This window comes from Macrosteles quadrilineatus, unplaced genomic scaffold (assembly GCF_028750875.1).
Source record: "Macrosteles quadrilineatus isolate MER2022 unplaced genomic scaffold, UCM_ALF_1.0 Scaffold_2__2_contigs__length_208266976, whole genome shotgun sequence".
NCBI classification, from domain to species: domain Eukaryota; kingdom Metazoa; phylum Arthropoda; class Insecta; order Hemiptera; family Cicadellidae; genus Macrosteles; species Macrosteles quadrilineatus.
The window spans coordinates 177,869,040-177,891,883 of record NW_026542595.1 but is presented as its reverse complement, the minus strand read 5'-3'; the positions used below and the strand labels follow the sequence as shown (position 1 = coordinate 177,891,883).

Below are 22,844 nucleotides of genomic sequence, written 5' to 3'. Positions count from 1 at the left end.
CCCCAAAGGACATCTAGTTTGCTGGTTGGTGTGACATACCTCACCATAACCTTGGGTTTTACCCGAAAAGCAAGACTAATGAATCAATTGCAATTAAACCTGATTGCTTACTGCTTACAACACAGACATAATTGAAATGATAGTTATTTTTCAATTGGATCGATTTTTACTTTAGCTCTTTATTTTCATTCCATGATTTGGACACCATATTGGAAAAAAACTTGACATATTCAGTGTGTATTGGAGCTAAATTTAAATAATGAATTTGTCGTCATTCAAATGGTATGCAGTAAAAAAAAAAAGGTTTGCAGACAGTCAAACAATTTCTTACAAAGCTCAATTTTGAAAATGTGTAATTCTTAACTAACAACACAGTCACAAATAATGTACACAATTGTTAGCTCAGTTGTACAAGAGATAATAAGCTATGGTAATTAATTTTAGATGACACAGTTGTCTTTAATATTGTGTCCAACATTGAATGTGAATAGTTCTAAATAAAATTGTACAACTTTCTTGAACGATTGGGTTTTTACTGCTGTGAAAAATTCTATGTAAAAAGTAAAACATGTTTGAAACGATCATGCGGAAAACCTGGGAGACTTCTTCAAATGTGAGTGAGTGAATGTAGAATTAGAACCAAAACAAAGTAAGTATAACATTAACAGGGCTTGAGTTAGTTTATACCCATAGATGCGACGGCGATTGCGTCGGTGCCCCTATGTTATTAAATAGCTTATATATTCATAACGGTCGATGTAAAGACCCTGAATTCTCTGCAGTGATCTAGAGGGATGTCTGTCGCATATATGCGCCTTTTGGTCTGTGGATATGATGATTACTGACGGTTATGATGGTTGGAAAATTTTTTTTACTTTGTTGTATCACTTGGCCATGGTCTGTGTGTACTGTTAACCAAGTGACACCTAGTCTATGTGCAATATTAAACTGTATACCTCGGTGCGTGGCAATGACCACAGCGTCGCAAATATGTGACAATCGGTGTCGAATGTTTTAAGCGCCTTTTTAAGGGTTCCGAGGACTGTTTAAGCAATCCACATGACAATACAGATGTTACCAGTAATATTAATAGCATGACTCTACTGCTGTAAATATAAGACACTTAATAGAGGGGTTTATATTTGCAAGAGTGTTTTAACGCCATTAGCAATTGCGATGTTTTAAGTAGGAAACAGAACTCTCTAAACCCTTGAATTGTTACTTAACAACATCGACCTTGAAGAAAAGTATCATTAACATTAATCGTGGCATCACTGATAATGTCACAAATGACATCTAGGTTGAGGATCAACATCACTAAGGATCGATCCAGCACCCTGTAGATCTTAAGGCACTCCAACTCAGCTACCCAGACAATCAAGTCAGTTTTGTTGCAAATCACTATAAAATATGAGTTTGAAATGTACTTTTTGTCCAGACAACAACACCTGTCAGTGGTAACAGTGCCATTGAGATCCGTGATGCCTTCATGAGATACGACTCCACAGCAGTGTTCCAAGGCTTGAACATGACTGTCCAGCAAGGAACAATGTGAGTCATATTTATCACTGCCCCACATCTGCATTGTGCACAATAGGTGGGCGTTATTTAACGTAATAGGATAAATAATACTATTACTGAAGAGTAACCTATTACCAGTGTAATAGGTTACTGAGAACACCCTATTATTTTTGTGTCGTCTGAATTGTTAGAATGAGCAAGTAAAATAACGCTGATCGTGTAATCCTATTTTAAAAGATCCTTATTTATTAGATACATAATAGACAAGCCTTTTTTTATATGAGCCTATTTATTTAGTTATGATAAATCTTTGCAGTTAAGAGCTAGGAATCCTACTGTTTTGTCAAACTAATGTATCTAATTATTTAAGGATCGGTTTTGGTTTAGAATAAATAGCAATATATTTAAAAGATAACTTGATGCTGAAAACCTTATTAAAGTCTCGCACATAATAATTTAACTCTATTTTCGTTCCCATGACCAATATATAACATGACAATAAAGGCACAATAGACTTGTAAAATGAAGTAAAATTGAAAAAAATAACCCTGTGATTGCAAGAGTACGACCGGCTGAAAGAGGAAGTAATAGGTGACAAAATAACAGGATTATTTCACCTGTTACCGAAAAGCTGAGGAATGTTCCTTACTATTAATGCAAAGTAACGTTATTTCCCATCTTTAGTGGACAATGTTACAGATGGAAACAATACCATTCCTAGATTCAACATAATCATAACGTGTTAGTCTTTATAGTATAATATTTTAAATGCATTCGCTTGAAAGCATGATAATACCTACACAAAAACTATTCATTTGAACTAAACAAAACATAAAAATAAAATCGTCCTAAATAAAATCAGGGATAAACTGTTGATAAAAATTACTCAGACCTAACTGAATGATAATGGGGAGCGAGCTGGCATCTATCTATATATTAATAGGCAAGCATGTTTCTTTAAAACCCTTTTTCTCAGCTCGTGTGCATCGTAGGGAAAATCTACGCATACTGTTAGAAAGCTATTTTCCTGTAGGTGTGCAGAATCCCTGTATTAATTAAAATAGGCTCAAAAATAAGCACAAAAAATGAATTTAAAATTTTGAAAAATTTAACATGGATATTATGAGTTGCCATGCTGGTGACGAAATAACAACGAAATATAAACAGAAAATCAAAACAAATGGAAGAAACTCCAATCACATGTTCTATTCAGTGTGGAATGAAAATAAAGAAGTCTGTACATTAAATATTTTTGGTCGAGTTTCGACCACTGGACGACCTCTAGTAGTGGTTAGAGCGCGGAACTTCAGTCCCTGAGGTCCTGGGTTCGATCCCCGCCAAGTCACCAATGGATTTTATCTAAGTGATAATGCCGCAACCACTAGGTCTAGCCTGAAGTAATGTGAAAAACAATCCCAGGCTCGTGCCTAGCGTTCTAGGGCAAAAAAAAAAACAAAAAACCGAATGATAAATGGCTGACCTATACTCCATGTAAACGGGGTTGAGTAAAGACATTTATTGTCATTCCCTGTATTTTAACAAGCACGGTATGTGTATCAAAGTGACAAACTTGTATTTATAGATATAACATTTTTGGATCTGAAATGTTTGATTTTATTTAATTTATTTACAAACTGCGATACACCTATACAAAAGTTTACAAAAAGGTAACAAAACAGTATCAATTACAAGTGTTGATGGTTCTTTTTTTTAGTTACGGATTGCTGGGTCCCAGTGGCTGTGGCAAGACTACCTTGCTTAACTGTATCACAGGCATCACAACTTTGCATGCCGGAACTATCTTTGTTAAATGTCAACACCAGAAGCAGATCGGCTACATGCCACAGGTATTTCTGGGAGAAAAAAAACAAATTTGAAATTAACATGATGAAAAAAAAAAAAAAACACTAATAAACTGGTTTTCAAAAGGAAACCAGGTAGGCATAATATACAGATGATTTTCGTTTTGAATGTCAGGCTTAAATTTGGTTTCTTCTGTATTTTACCTCTTATACTTCTGTTCAACCTATTCCACAGGTTTTAAATTCACAAAATTACCAAACTTGAACATTACTTCTTATATTTTGTGTTACATTCTTAACCAAATGTGTACAATTATGAAGATAATATTATAAAGTACGATTTACATTTTCAATGACTCAACAATGATATAATTACACAATGTGGATTTGTGAAAAGGAAACTGCATTGATGGAGAAGTTCACAATTTCTGAAGTGTTGCATTACTTCGGAAAAATTTACGAAATGGATTGTGATGAAGTGGATCAAAGAGCTAAACTTCTCCTGAACCTAGTTGATCTGTCATTGGGGCAGTTCTACGATTGCTACATTACATCCCTAAGGTAATACAATTGACTTCTCTTCCTATTTTGAATTATGAAACTTATTAGACGGTGAAATGGCAATCTCTTTTAAAACATAAACTACAATTGTACAAGGTATTAATGACAACTTACAACTACCCTTCTAGACGAGAACTACAATTACAGCTAATTTTTAGACTTCATAGTGCTGATATGTTGTGCGTGCCCCCCAAAAAAGCTGGTCATGGGACGCCTATGCTTGGGGATTGGATTACCGAATAGTTATGCGACGTCTCGGTGCCGAATCAGCCTACCGTAATATGAGCAGACCCAGTTGGAGGCGATTGTTGTGATTTGGTTAGCTTGAACTTAGCCTGATTTTTGTTTTGGTTAAGTTTGTTAGCCTGATATCAAAACTACTGTTGTCCATGTCTCTTATATTGTATGTATCTTAAAAATGTCTTATCTATATTTTCTAATCTATATCTCTTACAGTGGAGGACAGCTAAGAAGAGTATCACTACTAGTGGCACTAATTCACGACCCAGATTTATTAATATTAGATGAACCAACAGTAGGACTTGATCCTGTGACAAGATGCAGGTATGATGACTTCCCTCTTAATAAAAATTATAGTACGGCTTTCAATTCCTAAAATATCCGAATTGACTTTTGTTCTGTAAGCTATGGGAGATTAAAGTTAACCATTTCTGGGATGGATTTATGTATTTTTGTTATAGATGAGCATATTTTAAAACCCAATAAATTTTTTATTCATAAAAGATTTTTCAGATTTCATTTTCCTCACAAAACTGCATTGTAAACAATCTTAATTCACGTTTTGAATGTTTAAAACAGATAATACAATTTTTATATATAATTTGCAAAATGGTCTTGTCCCTGATAAATTTAATGAAATAATTTGGATGATTTTATTACGTTACTGAAACATAATAAAATGCTTTTTAAGGCAATCAAGTTTATTTTTCTGACTGGACTCGATTTGAATGTCATGATTAATAGTTGTTGCTGGAAAGGTAATGTAAAAAAGAAAGAATGAGGATTGAGGTTCATGTGAAGTTCTAATGCTTTGTAGCATTTTAGTCTGTGGAAATATTTCTTGAGGGCAGCAGAAGAACAAAACAAGACAATTCTAATCACAACACATTACATTGAAGAAGCAAGAAAATCCCACCAGGTGAGTGGACCTGGTTTGAAAATTATTAAATTTAATTAATGAGTAATGAAAAATATGAATGACTGTATTCTAATTGGAATAATAGATAGTGAACTAGTTATTGAGGAAAAGTACATATTATAAATATGTTAGAGGGAAAAATATCTACCCAATCATAAGAGAGATTCTATCGATGTAGAAGAAAGTTTTTTGTATGAGCTTGCTCAGAAGTTGTTAGATTAATCGTGTACGATATTTTTTTTAATTTAACCTCCTATTTTTCTTTGTGTGTCTAGGCATAATTTAGTGGTTAGTATAAGTTCCTAGGTATATATATTTTTTAAATCTACTGGGTTGGGGTACAACAATGCTGTTAAGTAAGTAAACAATGCCGTTATGTGAATCTTTTCAATTCGAAAAATAAACTGAAATGGCTACTTTAAAAACCGGTCGTAGGTAAAATAATATAATTACTTTACTTAACTAATTCTACCTTTATAGATCGGATTGATGAGGGGTGGAGTATTACTGGCTGAAAGTCCTCCAGAAAAACTTCTCCAAGAGTTCAAAAGCTCTTCATTGGAGGATGTGTTTCTTATACTGAGTCAACACCAAATGGAATCCCCTGTAAAAAAGGTGAAGTTTTATGTTTATCTGCATTATTATTGGTTCTATGACTAAAACGATAACGAGTAGATTGAGCACAATAAATAAACGGGTTAATACAAAACTTAAGTTATTAATTTTCTCACTAAGAGACCTTTCTGTTTTTTATTGAGGCCAGTTTTGTTAATAAGATTTTATTGCTCAAAAAATAATTGTTCATAACATTAGTAGCAATTTTAAAACCTCTAACTTCTTTTACTAGAGTTTGAAACTTTACTCTAAATTTTTTTTGTCCTAGGACGCTAGGCACGAGCCTGGGATTGTTTAGCACATAACTTCAAGTTAGACCTTGGGGTTGCGGCACTATCACTTAGATAAAATCCATTGGTGATTTGGCGGGATTTGAACCCGCAGCCTCAGAGACCAAAGTCCCGTGCCCTAACCACTAGACCAGCTCGTTTCCCACTCTTAAAAATAAGAATAAACTGATTTGCAGATAAAAACAAGTATCAACAAGTTTTATCACACATTAGAAATTAGAATATTGTGTAATTGGTTTCTTTAGGTATTTCCAAAATCAAAGACAGCACAACTTCCAAACTTCACAAGAAAAAACTACTTTTGTAACTTCAATAGGCTGTGTGCGCAGACGATGAAGAACTTTTACTGGATGAAAAGGAATGCATGGTATGATCCTATACTCTAATACAAGCTATGTGTGTTTGTAATATATATCTCAAAATCCAGAAGAAGGAGTTTGACTAAATTTTGAAATTATTATTTTGCTCCAAAAACCTGATTGGAACCAGCCACTACCTCAGGAAAATTTGTATTTCGCCACACAACTCATAATGGACAGTTTATAAATTTAACACTGGCCTCATGGGGAAACGTCTATGGTTTGTGATTTTTCGTAAATTATAGAATGTCTGTTTACGATATTATTTTAACGGTTAAATCCAATTAACACAACCGAGCAAGGCTCGGTTCCCCAAGTACTATTGTTTAAATATCATAAACTTTGAATTATAATAATATTAGTAATAATAATATTTAAAAAAAATTGGGTTATAGCATTGCCTATACACAAAGTAGACTTCTCATCCAATGTAAAAATTATTTGAATCCAAGAAAATAGATGAAGTTCAGGACCATCTCACCAGAGGGTACTAGTGTATTGGGTTGAATCGTTGACTATTGGATACTACAGATAGCACCATGTATTTGCTTCAAATTTTTACATTGGATGAAAAGATAACTTTGCGTATAACCCAATTTTTTTATTTTTTTTTATTATCATCATCAATTACAATGGGGACTTGACTAGTGAGTCTTTCAACCTAAATATGAATTAAGGATGAGTGTAGAATGGAGTGTGATGGCTTACTTTGTTACTGACTAATCAGCTGTTTCATTAGCCAGGACCATTCATTAAAAGAATTATGACCAGGATAGCTGGGTCCAGTTTCGGTGGCTTGTCTGATGGAATTTTCACGCTACCAGATAACATTTTGGCTTGGCTCACATAAAATTGATGAACCGAATTGAACACGTTCAGGCTTCAAAAACTCAGAACAGTGCAGAAAATAGTTTGGGGAATAATTTTAACAGTAATTTACAGGTTGTTGATATACATTCTTCTTCTTCCCGGAATGATGTCTTTCTTATTCTGCATGTTGCACACCAACAATCTTCGAGGCTTGCACATTGCCTTAGTTCCAGAGGATTTTTGCGCAAATCACATAAGTACAGAACCAAATTGTAGTACTGACTACAAAATCAGCTGCGCTTTCGAACAACTGATGAAGGATAAAGGCTTTATTGTGGTATGAATACTAAATTAACTTTTTCATACAAGATTTACTTTTCCGAATATATATATTTCTTTGTGTTGAATGATTTCATGGGTAATATTGGGAGAAGAAAATGCAGGATATGATCTTGTACATAATCGTTGTATCATTTCAATGTTTAAAAGTTTTATTAACTTTTTTCATTGGGAGGAATAATTTTCTTGTAACCTTATAAAAGTTTGTAAATTTAGATTATCAAATGTTTTGCAGACACTGTAGCTGAATGAAATTTTTAATTTTTCAATTCATAAATTGTTGGGAAATGGTTTACAAGGTGCTAATTGTGTTCAGGGCCGTACTAAGACTGGTTTTTCCGGACAATTTTACTGGGGCCCAGGCCCCACCAAACATATACTTCAAGGGGAGGGGGGCCCAACCTAATATTTGTACCGTGGCCTGCCAAAGCTGGGTACAACACTGACTGTGTTAGTGTATACACTAGCTTGGATCAGTTAAAAATTTGTGCAAATAGTTTCAAAAAGCTGTATTTATCAATGTTTGAAGCTGTAACAAATTTTCCTGATTTGAAAGGATTTTATATTCTTTAACTATCAACTAACACAATTTTTTGGCGAGATTCTTAGGATTTTTTTACTGAATCTCCCCTCTAATTGATGCTTATTGTATTCAGTCAATTGTGCCATTGGTCTGAAGGTAATCAGCTTTATACAACTTTTTCCGCAAACTGTACATAAAAGAATGACACACAGTAATTTATTTTAGAGACCTAGTAATAGAAAAATCTCAAAAATATGATTCATTTTTTGACTAACAGAACTTGAATTAGAAACGACTTAAACAGTAGTAAATTCAATATCTTTCACGTTTAGAGACCTGTATTGTAAAATCTCAAAATGACGAGACTATTGAAACAAAAACAACATATTCAAAATTGAACAAACCACTATACATTTCTGTTCTGTCTTGTCAGAGTGAGTATGCAGATCTAGAAACTGGCATGAGAGCAGTGGAAAGAGGTCACTCGCTAGCCGTTCTCTACTTCAGTCATAACTACACCTCGGCCCTGAACGACATCTTCTCTAGTTCCTTCCAAGATCCACCGACCAACGAGACTCTGAACGACTCTCAGATCCAAGTCACAATGGATATGACAGGTAACAGCTTCATACTTATATTTCTTTTTCTCTAACTTCCAAGATCCACCGACCAACGAGACTCTGAACGACTCTCAGATCCAAGTCACAATGGATATGACAGGTAACAGCTTCATACTTATATTTCTTTTTCTCTAACTTCCAAGATCCACCGACCAACGAGACTCTGAACGACTCTCAGATCCAAGTCACAATGGATATGACAGGTAACAGCTTCATACTTATATTTCTTTTTCTCTAACTTCCAAGATCCACCGACCAACGAGACTCTGAACGACTCTCAGATCCAAGTCACAATGGATATGACAGGTAACAGCTTCATACTTATATTTCTTTTTCTCTAACTTCTAAGATCCACCAACCAACGAGGCTCTAAATGACTCTCAAGTCCAAGGATTCTCATATAACAATGCATATAAGGTTCATCATACTTATATGTATTTTTTCCTTATCTGGGGCTGTAAAATTGGATCAAGAGATGAAAATTACACAATTTCTTGATTAGAATCTCTACCTTTTATTCTATACCAAAGTTTGAGATGTTTACTATTGTGAAAGCTCGACATTACAAATGTATTTAATTTCTTAAAAATAAATAACATCAATAAATAAATTATCAAATATATATGAGAAGACTGAATGTTCCTCTTTAATTTTAGGGCAGATTTTACAAATTGTTCGTTACTCTTCATAACACCAGAGGTGAAACAACAGTTGATAAAAGATCATTATTTCTAGTTCATGTTTTTAAAAAGATAATTAAGCAACAATAAATGATTAAAGAACAAGCCCCCCAACAACAACCCCCCCCCCCCATAATCCAGATAAAAACGTAATCTAGAACTGTCTTAGCTGATCTAAAAGGATAAAAATCCATAAGGGAGTATGTTTTGTTCATTCATCGCTTAATAAATGTGTTTGACTTCAGAGAAAATTAAAGCAAGGCAGGTGGTATCAGCGGTGGAGGAGACGTTCAATGATGTACAGACACAACTAATTAAAGGTTGTGGCTACAAGACAGCGGCTTATCAAAGTTTAGTCAGGGTAAGTCCCGGTAACAAGGGCTCTTCAGAAAGTAACAGAGGTTTCACATCTGCAGAAAGGCCATAATTGCCACCTTAGCATCGGAAAGTTCTCACACTCAGTATACAAACAGTAGCATCCGCATCACAGCTCTTGTACTTCATCTGCAGTAGTGTCATAATTAGTGTTGTTGCAAATCCCACCAGTTGTAAGGTGCGGTGCACTCGGTTATCATATTTTTGTTGGGGAAAAATCATAACCTTACCTATGTGGCCACTCAAACCTCAGTAGGTGTTTTGCCTCACCAACAACCAGTCGCCACCTCTCTCTGTCTTCCATCCATTCTGTCTCTGCTCTTAAATTCCCTATGTCTCTTCGCACCTGGTCCTGCCATCTTAGTCAAGGTCGTCATTGGTCATATTCCCCGAGGGAGATTTTTTGACACCATCTTCTTCTCTTCTCTTCAAATGACTCAGTCTCCTACTTTTTATTTGTGCTATTATGTCTGGGTCTATATAGATTTCCCTTAATTCTTTTTTTGTTCTGATTCTCCACACACCATTTTCGTTGATGGGTTGGCATAAGCCAATTGAATTTTTTTTCAAATTTATTGTGATGTTTTAAATGAGTGAAGAGTGAAGGCTGAGTAAGACAGAAGAATGCTCTGATGCTAAGATGGTGGTGATAGCTCCACCCCAAGAAGTGCTAATGCAATACGTCTGTTACTTTTTGGACGGCCCTTGTAAATAAGTTTTAAAATAGCTTGCAGTGTCTCTTGTTGAGCATTTTAGATTTAGGCTAACCATTGTTTTTTTTTAACTGTACATTGCCAGTGAGTTTTAAAATTGTATATTTGGCAAACCAAGATAAAAGGTTTACATTAGGAGTTTACCAACTGTGTGTTAAGCAGTTACAACATTCAGAGCAAGGGAAAAAGTTGTCTCGATGCACTGATCTGATACCCGTATAGATAGTAGTTGGACAAAAGGTTTGATAATCAATTCTACTTATTTATTTCTCATTACTAATCTTGAAAGTGACATGTTTTGAGGCCAAACTGTTACCAACTATGATGTAAGCTCTCCTTATTGTATCTGTGGTGAAAATTATCTATGAACATTTCCTTTGTTACCAACCACACAATTATTACCCAACAACAAAGTTTGATATCCTCAATTAGGCTAAATTTATTTTTGGTCAATCTAAAAATACATAAGTTCAAACAACAAAAACTTTCCAGGAACCAGTAGAAGTTTATGGAGCCGACTCTATAGACTTTGTTCAAAATGCTCTGCCAGGTTTCTTAATTCCGTAAGTAAATATCAGTTTAACTGCTACACTTGTAATTACTTTATAAAGTCAGGGCTATATTTCCTTAACAGAGGACACAGCGGCCACCGGGAACTTCAGCTTGGGGGCTTCACTTCGGGACACACATCATATTTTAAAAGCGCCTTCAACAAATGTAAGATCAAAAATTTAAAAATTGCTGCATTGTAAAAGACTATTATGGAGTATCTGTAATCCAATAAGATGTTCAAGATTACTCCTAGACCTCAGGAGACATTCATGTTTTTCCCACGATTGTGGGTGATTTTTACAATTTAGCTGTGGTTGACGGAAACATTTTGATGATATCTACACAACCACGGATTAAATTCACCATTTCAGATCTCAGGTGACTAGTAATGGACTATTTCATAATACAGAGAGAAGAAGAGGTCTAATATGACTCTTTCACAGGTTGGTGTTTTTCATGGCTACTTCATACACGTCTACAGCAGTAGCATCGGAAAAGAATACAGGAGTTTTCCAGCGAAGCCTTGTTTCTGGTAAGTACTGCTGTGGCTGGCAATTTTGTTACAAATAAGGTCACATTACCAAGAACCACAAACTTTGCCGAAGCTAGCAATAATGCCAAAGTTAGTGATATAGATGTGCAGACGTTGAAGATTCTAGCTTTATGATTTTCCTAATGTCAACGAATGTTGCTGCAAAAATCGGGGATGTTGCCAGAAATTTCTTTGAATTAAGTGACGATATTGTTAACGTCAAAAAAGGAATATCACAAGGATCAACAAAATTAATGTTGCTGCCACTAGTGGAGAACCTGGCAATGATACCACAAATGTTGACAAACGTACTGTAGTAATATTACTGCAAAAGGAGAACCTGGCAATGATACCACAAATGTTGACAAACGTACTGTAGTAATATTACTGCAAAAGGAGAACCTGGCAATGATACCACAAATGTTGACAAAGGTACTGTAGTAATATTACTGCAAACTTTGTGGAAGTTAGATAGGCTATATCACCACGAACAAAAGGGAAGCTTTTAATACACTTAAATGTTCAAGCAACATTGCTATCGTCTCCTGTGATTTCTGCAACATCATAAATATCTCTCGTGGTTGTGGCCAAAAACCTTTTGTGCAACGATCAATTATTAATAAAGTCCGCTTTTTCTGAATTCATGCTAATCTGAACAGGGTTTAGTCCGAGTTAGTTTAGTATAGCAGGGCTCACGCATATGTTCGATTGTTTGGTATACACAGAACATTTCATTGCTAACTGCAATAACTCATTCCTTTCTAAATCAAGTTTCACCTGAATATACTCTAATACTGATTCTAAGAATATGTATAACAATAACGAATAAAGATGTATTTTTTATAAAATAAATCCTATCACAAGCTCAAAAACAAAAACTGACGTGGAAAATAAAAATAAAAGATATGCGGTACAATTCTGAAAGTTTTGCAGGTGTAACCAAGCTGGAGATGAATCTAGCACACACAGTAATCCAACTGTTGGTGTTGCTGGTGCAGAACTGTGTGTTGATGGTGATCATTTACACCAACATTCACAACTTTATGCGAGGCAGCATACTGTTGGCATCTTTCCTTGTCATATTGGCAGAACTCCAGGGGATGTTATATGGTTAGTAACCATTTAAGGGATGGAAGAGACTAAAACATGAATTCTTTGTTCTGTGCTACTTTTATTGCAAAATATGTTATGATTATTGTATTGAGGATAAAGAACTGTAACTGCCATATCAGTTTAAATGTGTTTTTGTGTTCTTTAAACTTCCTGGGACTATTTCAGGTTAGTTGTCTATACTTCCTATCTCCTTGACCAGTTTTAAAACGAAGTTACCTTTTCCTTTTCAAAGATTATTGAACGATGTTTTGTTAATTTTTAGTCGGAGCTGGATGGCGAAATTGCTGATTTTAGACACACTTTTTTTATCAAATTAAATGGAGCAATATTTGATAGAGTTACAAGCGTAAACAAAAACAGTAAATAATGGACTAGGCAAAAGACATATAAGCTTGTCAAAATATATCAAGTCTGTCAACATTAAAATTCTTTATGGATACTGTTTTTGTTGTTTTACCTTATTATTTTGTAAGTATTAATTTAAAACATATAAAGTAATGTTAAATCATAACAAAATTTTCCTCAGTGACTGTTTGGTTCATGAGAGATTTCAAAAGATTTTTTCCCTTTGATAATACATGGCTACTTTTCTACAGGTATTTTTCTGGCTTCTATTATAAAGAAGGAGAACCACCTCACGAACACAACAGTGGGAACAATTATGACACTTTTTCTCACCTCAGGTAAAGATGTATACGTGTATTAATTTTTAAAAATTTTAGTAATTTTGGATTTATTAAATTTTTTGAATGATGATATAAATACCTCCTGATTAACAACAGATCAACTAATGAACTACTACTCTATTTATTAAGTTTTAGTACTTAATGATTTTTTTTTTTAAGTTTTGTGTTGGCAAGTAACATAGGCCTAAGGTAAGCAACTGACAACTCTAAGAACATCAGTTTTAAAAACTGCCATTGCCATTTTATTACTTACAACTGAAGTCCAGTAATGGGCAAAATATCGATTTGTTGTTAACTTTTAATGTAGATCAACTGCCATAAACTCATTCCTCATGTTGATTTTTGTATCCGTCCTGTCTTTCTTAATGAATTCCTAACTAAACCAAATCCTTTTTAATATAACAAATATTCTTTTACATTTTAGGGTATCTAAGTTGCACAGCTTACTTGTTATAGGAATGATATGGCCAATAGAAGGCATGGTTCCTGCACTCAAGTTCCTTGTTGACTACTCTCCCCTGACAATCGCAGTCGAGGCTTTCCGCAGCGTCTCCATCCGAGGCTGGGGTTTGGATAATCCCAGAGTGTTTTCTGCGTTTCGATACAATTTGGCAACCATCGTAGTCTTGATGATAGCCAACATCTTGTCTGCCAAGAGAAGCCAAGCTCATTGAAATTTTATTCTTGTACTATAAAATAATAAAAATTGTTTAGTCTGTATGCCAAAACTAAAGAACTCATAAAAAATGTAAGCTCCAACTCAAACAATGAACAGACTTATAGTTACAGAAGCTAGCCTACTTTTAACTAAGTCAACTTCTTAACTGCCTATTGTATTTTTTTATGCACATTACAAAACAAGGTTTAAATCTATCTTCTCTCGTTAAACTTTTTAAATTTTCTTCAAAAGCCCTAATAATTTCATTTATATAAAGAAAGTGACTAAGTTATGTTTAAAAACTAAAAAATCTATAAGTATGTTCCATCCTTGACCATGTAAAGGTAAAAAGCCTTAGCTTTGATACAAGTTTTTTCCCCTTAAAGTAAAGCCTCTCGATGCCCTTTTCCTGCTAAACAAAGTGGTTCAACACAACCAGATAAGGTGACTAATATGAGAACATCAAACTAGGTACCGGTAACCTATCCATAACTACTGCACTCTTAGTACAGAAAAGTGCAGCTGATCTCAATTGTTTCAGTAACCTTGGAAACAAAATTAAAATTTACAAAATCTAAATACAAGGAGCCTTTCAAATTCATATATTAAAAGTTTGTTTCATCATAAAGTAAATATGGACAAAGAAGGAAAAACCTCAGGTTCTAAAATCACCAAAAGCATGGTCCCGAAGCCCACGAGGATGCCATACATAAATTTTGTGCAAGCCTTCCGCAACTCTCATCCAGGCGAGTTTGGTCCAAAAGAGATGATCAGTGAGGCGGCTGCGGCTTGGAGACAACTGTCCGACAGTGAGAAGAAGCCATTTGTAGATCTAGCGGCTACCCAGAAGGCCAAACAGCCTCGACAGAAGAAAGTCAAGCGGCTCAGAAGACGAAGAGCTGACAGTGAATACTCCTACTACTAAGTTGTTAAGGCTCTTATACCAAATTTTTAGTGAATATGCGTCTGATTTTGGGACATAATGTATGCAACAACTTTTAAAAATTAATATATTTTTTTTTCTTCAAAAGTGGTTTTATTTTTGTGTTGGAATTAGTCAAAACCAAAATGTAGGTCTTGGATGTATATCTGAGATGTATTACACATGTTGAGAATATTAGTGGAGATTTGACAGTAGTAGATCTACACAATATAGATAACGATCCCAGACAGCCATATTAAAATTGGGTAATGGATTGTGAAATCCTCTTTCTTTTTAGCCGTGTTCTCTTAGCTGTCCCGAAACATCAGTTATGTCGAATGTCACGAATACGGTGGAAAAAGCCACAGCAGCCACAGAAGAGTGCCATGTTAACACAAACAGACAGGCCGCTTCCCCGCAGAGCCTTTTTAATGGGTAGCAGAAGACCTCATGATGAGGTTAGTTGTTGTTCATCCGCTGAGTTAATCGTTAAAGCTAAGGGTCGCTGCAAGCTCTGGTAAGTATTCCTACCTGCAAGAGAGTCCAAGCAGCCTCGTCCGCTTATCTGCTAGAAATCCTAGCAATTCACTTTCCTGCTAGAGTAATCTAATCTGTCCCTAGATGGCGATGAGAGTACCTTAAACTGGTTCACTCTTTGCAAAAACTTTATGGTCCATTTGGGACAAGAATTGATCTCAGCATGGAACCACCTCCTGACCACTGGAACGTTCCCAGCACACTACTCAAGCTATCCATCACATGATTAGGCAAAATACACGACAGATTGTCATAGTTATAAGGAGCTGCATTTGCTAATTCCATTTGGCATCTTTTAAGGTGAAAGAAATATCCCAAAGTAACATAACACATATAACAATATTAAAAACACCTACCTCAATAACTGAGAATATTTTCTGCAGTCAAGTAGGCCTATTGATGGTTCAAGTTCTTTATATTCAGCTAAGTGCAGAACAGCCACACATCTGTCCACACTCCTGGTAACTATTCCACACACTGTACATGTCTGCCACACTCAACTGTATGGTGTTACAGCTGTGTGCGTGACATTGGTCCACACACGCCCAGTAGCATGCATCTCCTGTGTGGCGTGTAGGCTCTAATCCCTCCAGCCATATACCCATTGCCACGTCCTCTCCTTGGTATTCCACTGACAGTGTGTCCAACCTACAAAAATTAATTAATCCCAGTGACACATTTCTCTCTAATAAATTGGACTTAAGGTAAACGCACCAGTAGCTGACAGTATAAGAAACTATACGCACTTAATAATCCGTGGTTTTGAATAAATAGGAACTAAAGAGATATTACGGATTTTATGTGATTCTAAATTTAGTGTAGTTTTCAAATTTGTCATACAAAAAGGATTTTTTAAATATATTTTATAACATTTTTAAACTTAATTCAACCTTTGTACGTGTTCCAGTGGCTGACAGTGAAAAAAGTGCTTGTACCAGTAGCTGACTAGTTGCCCCAGTAGCTGACACTGGAACTAAATGTACTTTAGCTGCGAAACCTAAGGGTTTTATAATTTATAAGACGATTAAAATCTAACTTAATAATTAAATTATAAAATGATGTAAAATGTTGTTAAGAAAATTTATTTTACATATTTTAAAATAAAAATTATTTACATTAAAATATATATATTTAAAAAATATAAATTTTTTAAGATAATTTGACTTATAAATTTAAAAAATTAAAATCATTTTATAAAAATGTGAGATCACATAAATTATAAATAGCATCCAAATTTTGATGGGTAAAACCAATTTAACATTGTGCAAGTAGCAAATATCCCCTGTCAGCTAGTGGAACTTGTATGGTTTTTGTGTACCAAAGCCTGACATTGATATAATTTTAAATCCAAAACCCCTAACACCCCAATTTTATCATGAAATTGTCAACAAAGGTATAATTGATCAAAATAATGAGCCTAATCATTAATACTATTTAAGAAATTTAGCGAAATGACAAAAAACCAAACTTACTTTCTTAACAATTTCATTAAGGGAATCGACTAAATGTGATGTGTACAGACAGGGTCGCTTTCAAACCACCACCATTCCGCGAGTATGGGCTAAATTTCGCTGATTTGTTTGTAAACAAATCAAGAATAAACATATGTTCTTCTAACAATGCAATCATGTGTAAATATTTTTAAGAGACCACATTATAATGTTAAGAAACTCAAACTGTCAGCTTCTGGAGCACTGTCAGCTACTGGTGCATTTACCTTAAGTGCCAATCTTTACTGTTTTAAATTAACCATAAACCGAAAACCTAATACATCTAAACACTTTAAGGAAAGACACAGTTAACAGAAGAAAAACCAAAGAGTACTACATGAAAACAATCCATTATAAGCTATGACAAGGGGATCGAACTGGTCTAGTGGTATAGCACGACGCATTGGAGCTCGAGGTCCCAGTTTCAAAACCCGCCAATCACCAATAGATTTTATATATGTGATAATGCCGCTACCCTCTAGGACTAACCTGAAGTAATGGGTAAAACAGTTCCGGGGTAGAACCTAGCGTCCTAGTATGTTAAGGTGGGATATAAAAAAATTAATAAAAAGTTACAGGCTATGACATAAGTCATATTTTTAGCTAGGTAAGGATTTATGTAGATTTGTTTATTTTTGCTAGAACTGTCATGTTTTGTAAAAGTTGGTACTGGTTATAAAATATACAACTAGGCCTAAAAAAAGGATGTTTTTTTGGGAATTAATTTTGCATACCAACAATATGCTTTATTGGTTTTTGGCTCTCAGAATAAAACTACAGCTATGATAATTCGACTAAACAAGATTACCTGTATCTCAACCAATCTAGAGCCTTCTCAGACAGGACATATCCAGCACCAGTTGGGAACGGAGGGTAAATTTCTTCCTTGTAATTGAACGTTTCCTGCCATTTCCCGCCTCTCTTTACAGGCCAGTCAATTCGAAAACAAGACCACCAATCCCACTGGATCTGCTTCTCTATTTCTCGTTGTACTTTCAAAATGTCAACAAAAACATCATCATCAGTCTTCAAAACATAGTTGACATTATAATTCTTAAAGAGCCTGAAACAAAGAATTTCCCTGCATGTTTTGGTTTTGTAAAATATAAAGAAGGCCTACCATTCCAAACATACCTAAACATATTTAGTCTATTTGGACTTTTAAATTAGAGACACCTAAATAAAATTATGAAAATGATATTCTACTAACTTTCCTGGAAATTTTAATCAAATTTGTTGATTTAACTTTTAGCGTTGACTTGCATTTCCACTAATCCATTTTCCTTCATTTTAGTTGTGTTCATTCAACTTACCACTTATAGAAAAGAAACATTTTCTGCGGTAGATTTCTGTAAACATCAACCATGTCAAGGAATAGAATGTCACCATGTTCAACAGACTCTCTTTGTAACTGTGTGTATACTTTTTCAACATATTTATTCCAGTCTTCTGTTCTTTCCTTTGTTTTATTTATTTTTTTCTCAAGTCCTGGAATATCTGAAAAATATTAAGGAATTAAGAGGGTTATTGACAATTAAAAAAAATAGTACCTGGAGACCGAGCTTTGCTCGGGGAAAATCATTCCCCCACTCTGCGATGCCAGCCTTTACTACTTCCTTCACCATTTCCTACGTTATTGTTTCCCTCCCTTCTCATAGCATTTAAGTATTAGAGATGCATTAATCTAACTGACACAAACGGTTCCTACACTCTGCGATGCTAAACTTTACTACTTCCTACGTCGTGGACATGTTGTCATCTCTTTCCATTGCATTTTAGTATTTTAAATACATTAATCTAATTGCCAACAACATTTCCCACACTCCGCACTGCTAGCATTTACTAATTCCTATGTCTTGGACATCTTTCCATCCCATCTCATAGCATTTCAGTATTTCACTTTCAGATACAGAAATCGAACTGTTACAATTGGTTTCCAGTTCCCAGACTCCACAGTGCTCGCCTTTACTACTTCATTCACCTCTTCCACAATCAGGTCTCGGACCTGTTTCCCTCCCTTCCCATTGCATTTTAAGATTGTGGATACCTTAATCTAATCGTCATAAACAGTTCCCACACTCCGGACCGCTCACCTTTACTGCTTCCATCACGACTTCCTACGTCACGGACCTGTTTCCCTCCCTTCCCATAGCATTTTAGGATAACAGATACCTTAATCTAATCGTCATAAACAGTTCCCACACTCCGGACTACTCACCTTTACTACTTCCTTCACCGCTTCCTTCGTCGCGGACCATGTTTCCCTCCCTTCCCATAGCATTTTAGGATAACAGATACCTTAATCTAATCGTCGTTAACAGTTCCCACACTCCGGACTACTCGCCTTTACTAATTCCTTCGCCACTTCCTACGCCGCGGACCTGTTTCCCTCCCTTCCCATAGCATTTTAGGATTGTAGATACCTTAATCTAATCGTCATAAACATTTCCCACACTCCGGACTACTTACCTTTACTACTTCCTTCACCATTTCCTACGTCGCGGACCTGTTTCCCTCCCTTCCCATAGCATTTTAGGATTGTAGATACCTTAATCTAATCGTCATAAACAGTTACCACACTCCGGACTACTCGCCTTTACTACTTCCTGCACCACTTCCTACGCCGCGGACCTGTTTTCCTCCCTTCCCATAGCATTTTAGGATAACAGATACCTTAATCTAATCATCATTAACAGTTCCCACACTCCGGACTACTCACCTTTACTACTTCCTTCACCGCTTCCTTCGTCGCGGACCATGTTTCCCTCCCTTCCCATAGCATTTTAGGATAACAGATACCTTAATCTAATCGTCATTAATAGTTCCCACACTCCGGACTACTCGCCTTTACTACTTCCTTCACCACTTCCTACGCCGCGGACCTGTTTTCCTCCCTTCCCATAGCATTTTAGGATTGTAGATACCTTAATCTAATCGTCATAAACATTTCCCACACTCCGGACTACTTACCTTTACTACTTCCTTCACCATTTCCTACGTCGCGGACCTGTTTCCCTCCCTTCCCATAGCATTTTAGGATTGTAGATACATTAATCTAATCGTCATAAACAGTTACCACACTCCGGACTAATATTTACCACAAAACTAATAACAACAATTAAACGAAATAATCTGCTTGGAATAATTCAGTAAGGCCACCAGAAATTATGCGAATCGGTGTATTGTTAATCAACGCTTAATGGTATTCATCGGACTCCTTTTCTTTTGTACTGTCTTTTGTAAATAGGCCATATGTGCATGCGCAAGCTGAGGTGCCCGTGGGTACAGAACGTCACGTTATGTCTTAAAATGTAAACAAAATGACAATAATGGCGGAATGTTTTCTCATAAGGCCCATGTTAAATTTTCAAAAGTTTGTACTCATATTATGGCGATAATAGATTTTTCCTGGCTATACCACTGGTCTAGAACTTATTTTTGACACAGAACTTAGTTATTCCGTAAATATAAACGTTTTTGTTAGAGCCGATTCCCAGATCGAGTTGACAAGTATTCAAACTTTACTCGTATTATATATAGGATTGATCCAAATTTAGTTAAAGCATGTTGCGACTGATCCACACCAGAACAAACATTTTTGAATTTCTGTTCCTATAGGACATGCTTTGTACTACAGTACTATACATTGGGGAACGAGCTGGTCTATTGGTGGTTCAAATCCCGCCAATCACCAATGGATTTAATTTATGTGATATTGGCTTGACCTTTTAGGACTACTTTTTAGCTTTTAGGATGTGAAGGCAGGATAAAAAGTGTACAATTGGCTGATGTAATCTTATCAAGACTCAGTCATTTTTGATGTTATAAAATTTTTGCTTTGAGTTGTTTGTTCATAAAACCTAAATTTAGAAATTGAACATGAAAGAAAAAAAAACTTTTAATAATTTAAAGTATTAAGAGTAATACTGATAATAGTTTCAAATTGGCCAAAATACCTTTAATTGTGAAGCCAAATGAAGACAATACACAATACTTTTCCACACTAACTTCAATAGAACTCTTAGTGACTACATTTGAAATTGTAAACAGATTTCCATGTTTCCAAATGGTTGATTGTTCACAATCAAAATAATCATCTTGGATGGATCCTTTTTCCACCAAGACCATCCCTTCAAATCCTTGTGCCAAATGAAGTGGATTCGATAGCTTCTTATATACGTATCCTGAAATACAAAAAGTAAAAAGACCAATTAGTAAAGGTACTTTTGGAAAAACTTGTAGAGAAAATCAGCTGACAGAAAAAATACTGAGAAATTTGCTGAAAAGTGCCCGTTTGGGCTATTTAAGATTCTTTGTGGCCCATGTTTTTTCCCCTAAAAATAAAAGTAAAGTTAAGCATTTTTTCGCACAATTAATTATTGTTCCCAGACAAATAAGAGCAAGAAAATGTAAAAAAATTAAAATTAACTCAACTAAGCCCATTTATGTCACAGGTAACAGTAAGTTAACTGTAGAATAAAATTATGACGGAAAGATTTTCAATTATATTCTTAGATACTTACCCCTATTATTTTTATCGTCTCGGATCAAATCGCCATGAAAAGTGACTGATGCAATTTTAGTTGCTGGGTGAGTTAGATTTAAGTTAAAATTGTTTTGAGAGATATAATGAAGGGCAATCCTTATTATTTTTTCCTTTTCCGAAGCTAGTGCAGACCGTTGTATTCCCAGAGTCTTAATTATCACAGGATGATGAACTGTGAATATAAATCCACGACCAAGTTGGGCTGGTTTAGCTTCCATCCTCAAAGAGTTTACTTGTAGATCAGTGTTTTCTTGAACATCTATCAATTAAAAAGTATTTAGGCAGTTAAAAAAAAATAGCATTCAAACATCATAACATTTTCTGTCCATTTTCTCAGTTACAAAGAGTTCAAATCGATCTTTGCTATGAGAATTAAGTTTGAAGATGATTGTCACTCGTAAATCTAGTTTGATTGAAGCACAATTGTTTTATTTTAATTTTAGACGTAAAGATATATTTTGTTTGACATGACTAATGCAAATTTGTATTTGTTACTTTGGTCGAATAAACGAGTTACTGAGTTATTGAGTAGAAACAGCTTTTGATATTTTACCAGATAACAACCAGGACAGGACTTCCAATTTTGGTTCCTTATGCCCGTATTTAAGCCTATGTTAATCCAGGAGGGAGGGGGGCAATGTCCCGATTATTCCCTGACCTAAGGTGGCAACCCTAATTTAGCCTAGAACTTAACTTAATTTTAGGCCTAGGCCTAAGCTTACTGAACAAATTTTAAATGTTGGAAACTCACGTTTAGGAAGTGAAATATTTAGGCTCTCACATGAATATTCCGATTTGCGATTTTCTGGGTGGATATTGCACATGCTTGAACCAACTATAAATTTGTATTTTAATACTTTTGGGACACTCTGAATCCATGTATCTCTGAGACTCTTGCGATGCTCAAAATGTTCAGGACTTGATGGTATTGCGATAAATAGAACAATGTTTTCCTTATTCCATTGTCCTGAAAAACATGATCATATAAGAAACTAAGTTAACTTAGTTGGATTTTCGATCAATGAAGACTAAACTTAGGCCTACCTACCTAACTTGTTGCTGATATGAATTCTCATAAGAAATTATTTCTGGTATAACTTAGTACCGTTAATCTGAAATGGTAACCTACAAATGAAGGTACTTTAAGCCAAATATGAATGGAGATGAGTGGCGCGATCTTGTAACTTAGTCTTGTTAGTGACTATGGCCAACATGTTCCTTAGACACGGCTGTTTTTAGTCCATACAGACAATGGCAACTAAGGCAACTACAGTTTAAACGGAATCAAAATCACATTTTTGCCTCGTATTTAACGATTTGTTCTAATTCTCAGTATAGTACTGCGGATAGTCGTAGTAAGTTAACTTACTCACTAAGCCTAGTGCAGACAATCCACACTAGGGAGTATTCTTATTAAAGTAAATTAAAATTTGGTTAGCTA

The 22,844-nt window shown here is 35.2% G+C and overlaps 2 protein-coding genes across 2 annotated transcripts; one reads left to right on the top strand and one right to left on the bottom strand.

Moving 5' to 3' along the window:
* Window positions 1–482: 482 nt before the first annotated feature.
* Window positions 483–14,938, top strand: LOC128987087 (ABC transporter G family member 23-like). The gene is made up of 16 exons (XM_054407786.1): window positions 483–613; window positions 1,439–1,551; window positions 3,236–3,368; window positions 3,721–3,884; window positions 4,341–4,448; window positions 4,950–5,043; window positions 5,524–5,658; window positions 6,194–6,315; window positions 7,250–7,454; window positions 8,413–8,596; window positions 9,525–9,640; window positions 10,860–10,930; window positions 11,363–11,451; window positions 12,385–12,561; window positions 13,161–13,247; window positions 13,707–14,938. The coding sequence occupies exons 1-16, from the start codon at window positions 569–571 to the stop codon at window positions 13,922–13,924; spliced, it is 2,061 nt and encodes a 686-aa protein (XP_054263761.1). The 5' UTR covers window positions 483–568; the 3' UTR covers window positions 13,925–14,938.
* Window positions 3,251–22,197, bottom strand: LOC128987088 (UDP-GalNAc:beta-1,3-N-acetylgalactosaminyltransferase 2-like). The gene is made up of 9 exons (XM_054407787.1): window positions 22,155–22,197; window positions 21,381–21,662; window positions 20,814–21,041; window positions 18,171–18,354; window positions 17,666–17,920; window positions 15,724–16,015; window positions 13,698–13,898; window positions 5,516–5,647; window positions 3,251–3,374 (listed from the first exon to the last, which is right to left on the bottom strand). Exons 2-6 carry the CDS (start codon window positions 21,619–21,621, stop codon window positions 15,787–15,789), a joined length of 1,137 nt encoding a protein of 378 aa, XP_054263762.1. The 5' UTR covers window positions 21,622–21,662; window positions 22,155–22,197; the 3' UTR covers window positions 3,251–3,374; window positions 5,516–5,647; window positions 13,698–13,898; window positions 15,724–15,786.
* Between the last annotated feature and the right edge of the window lie 647 nt (window positions 22,198–22,844).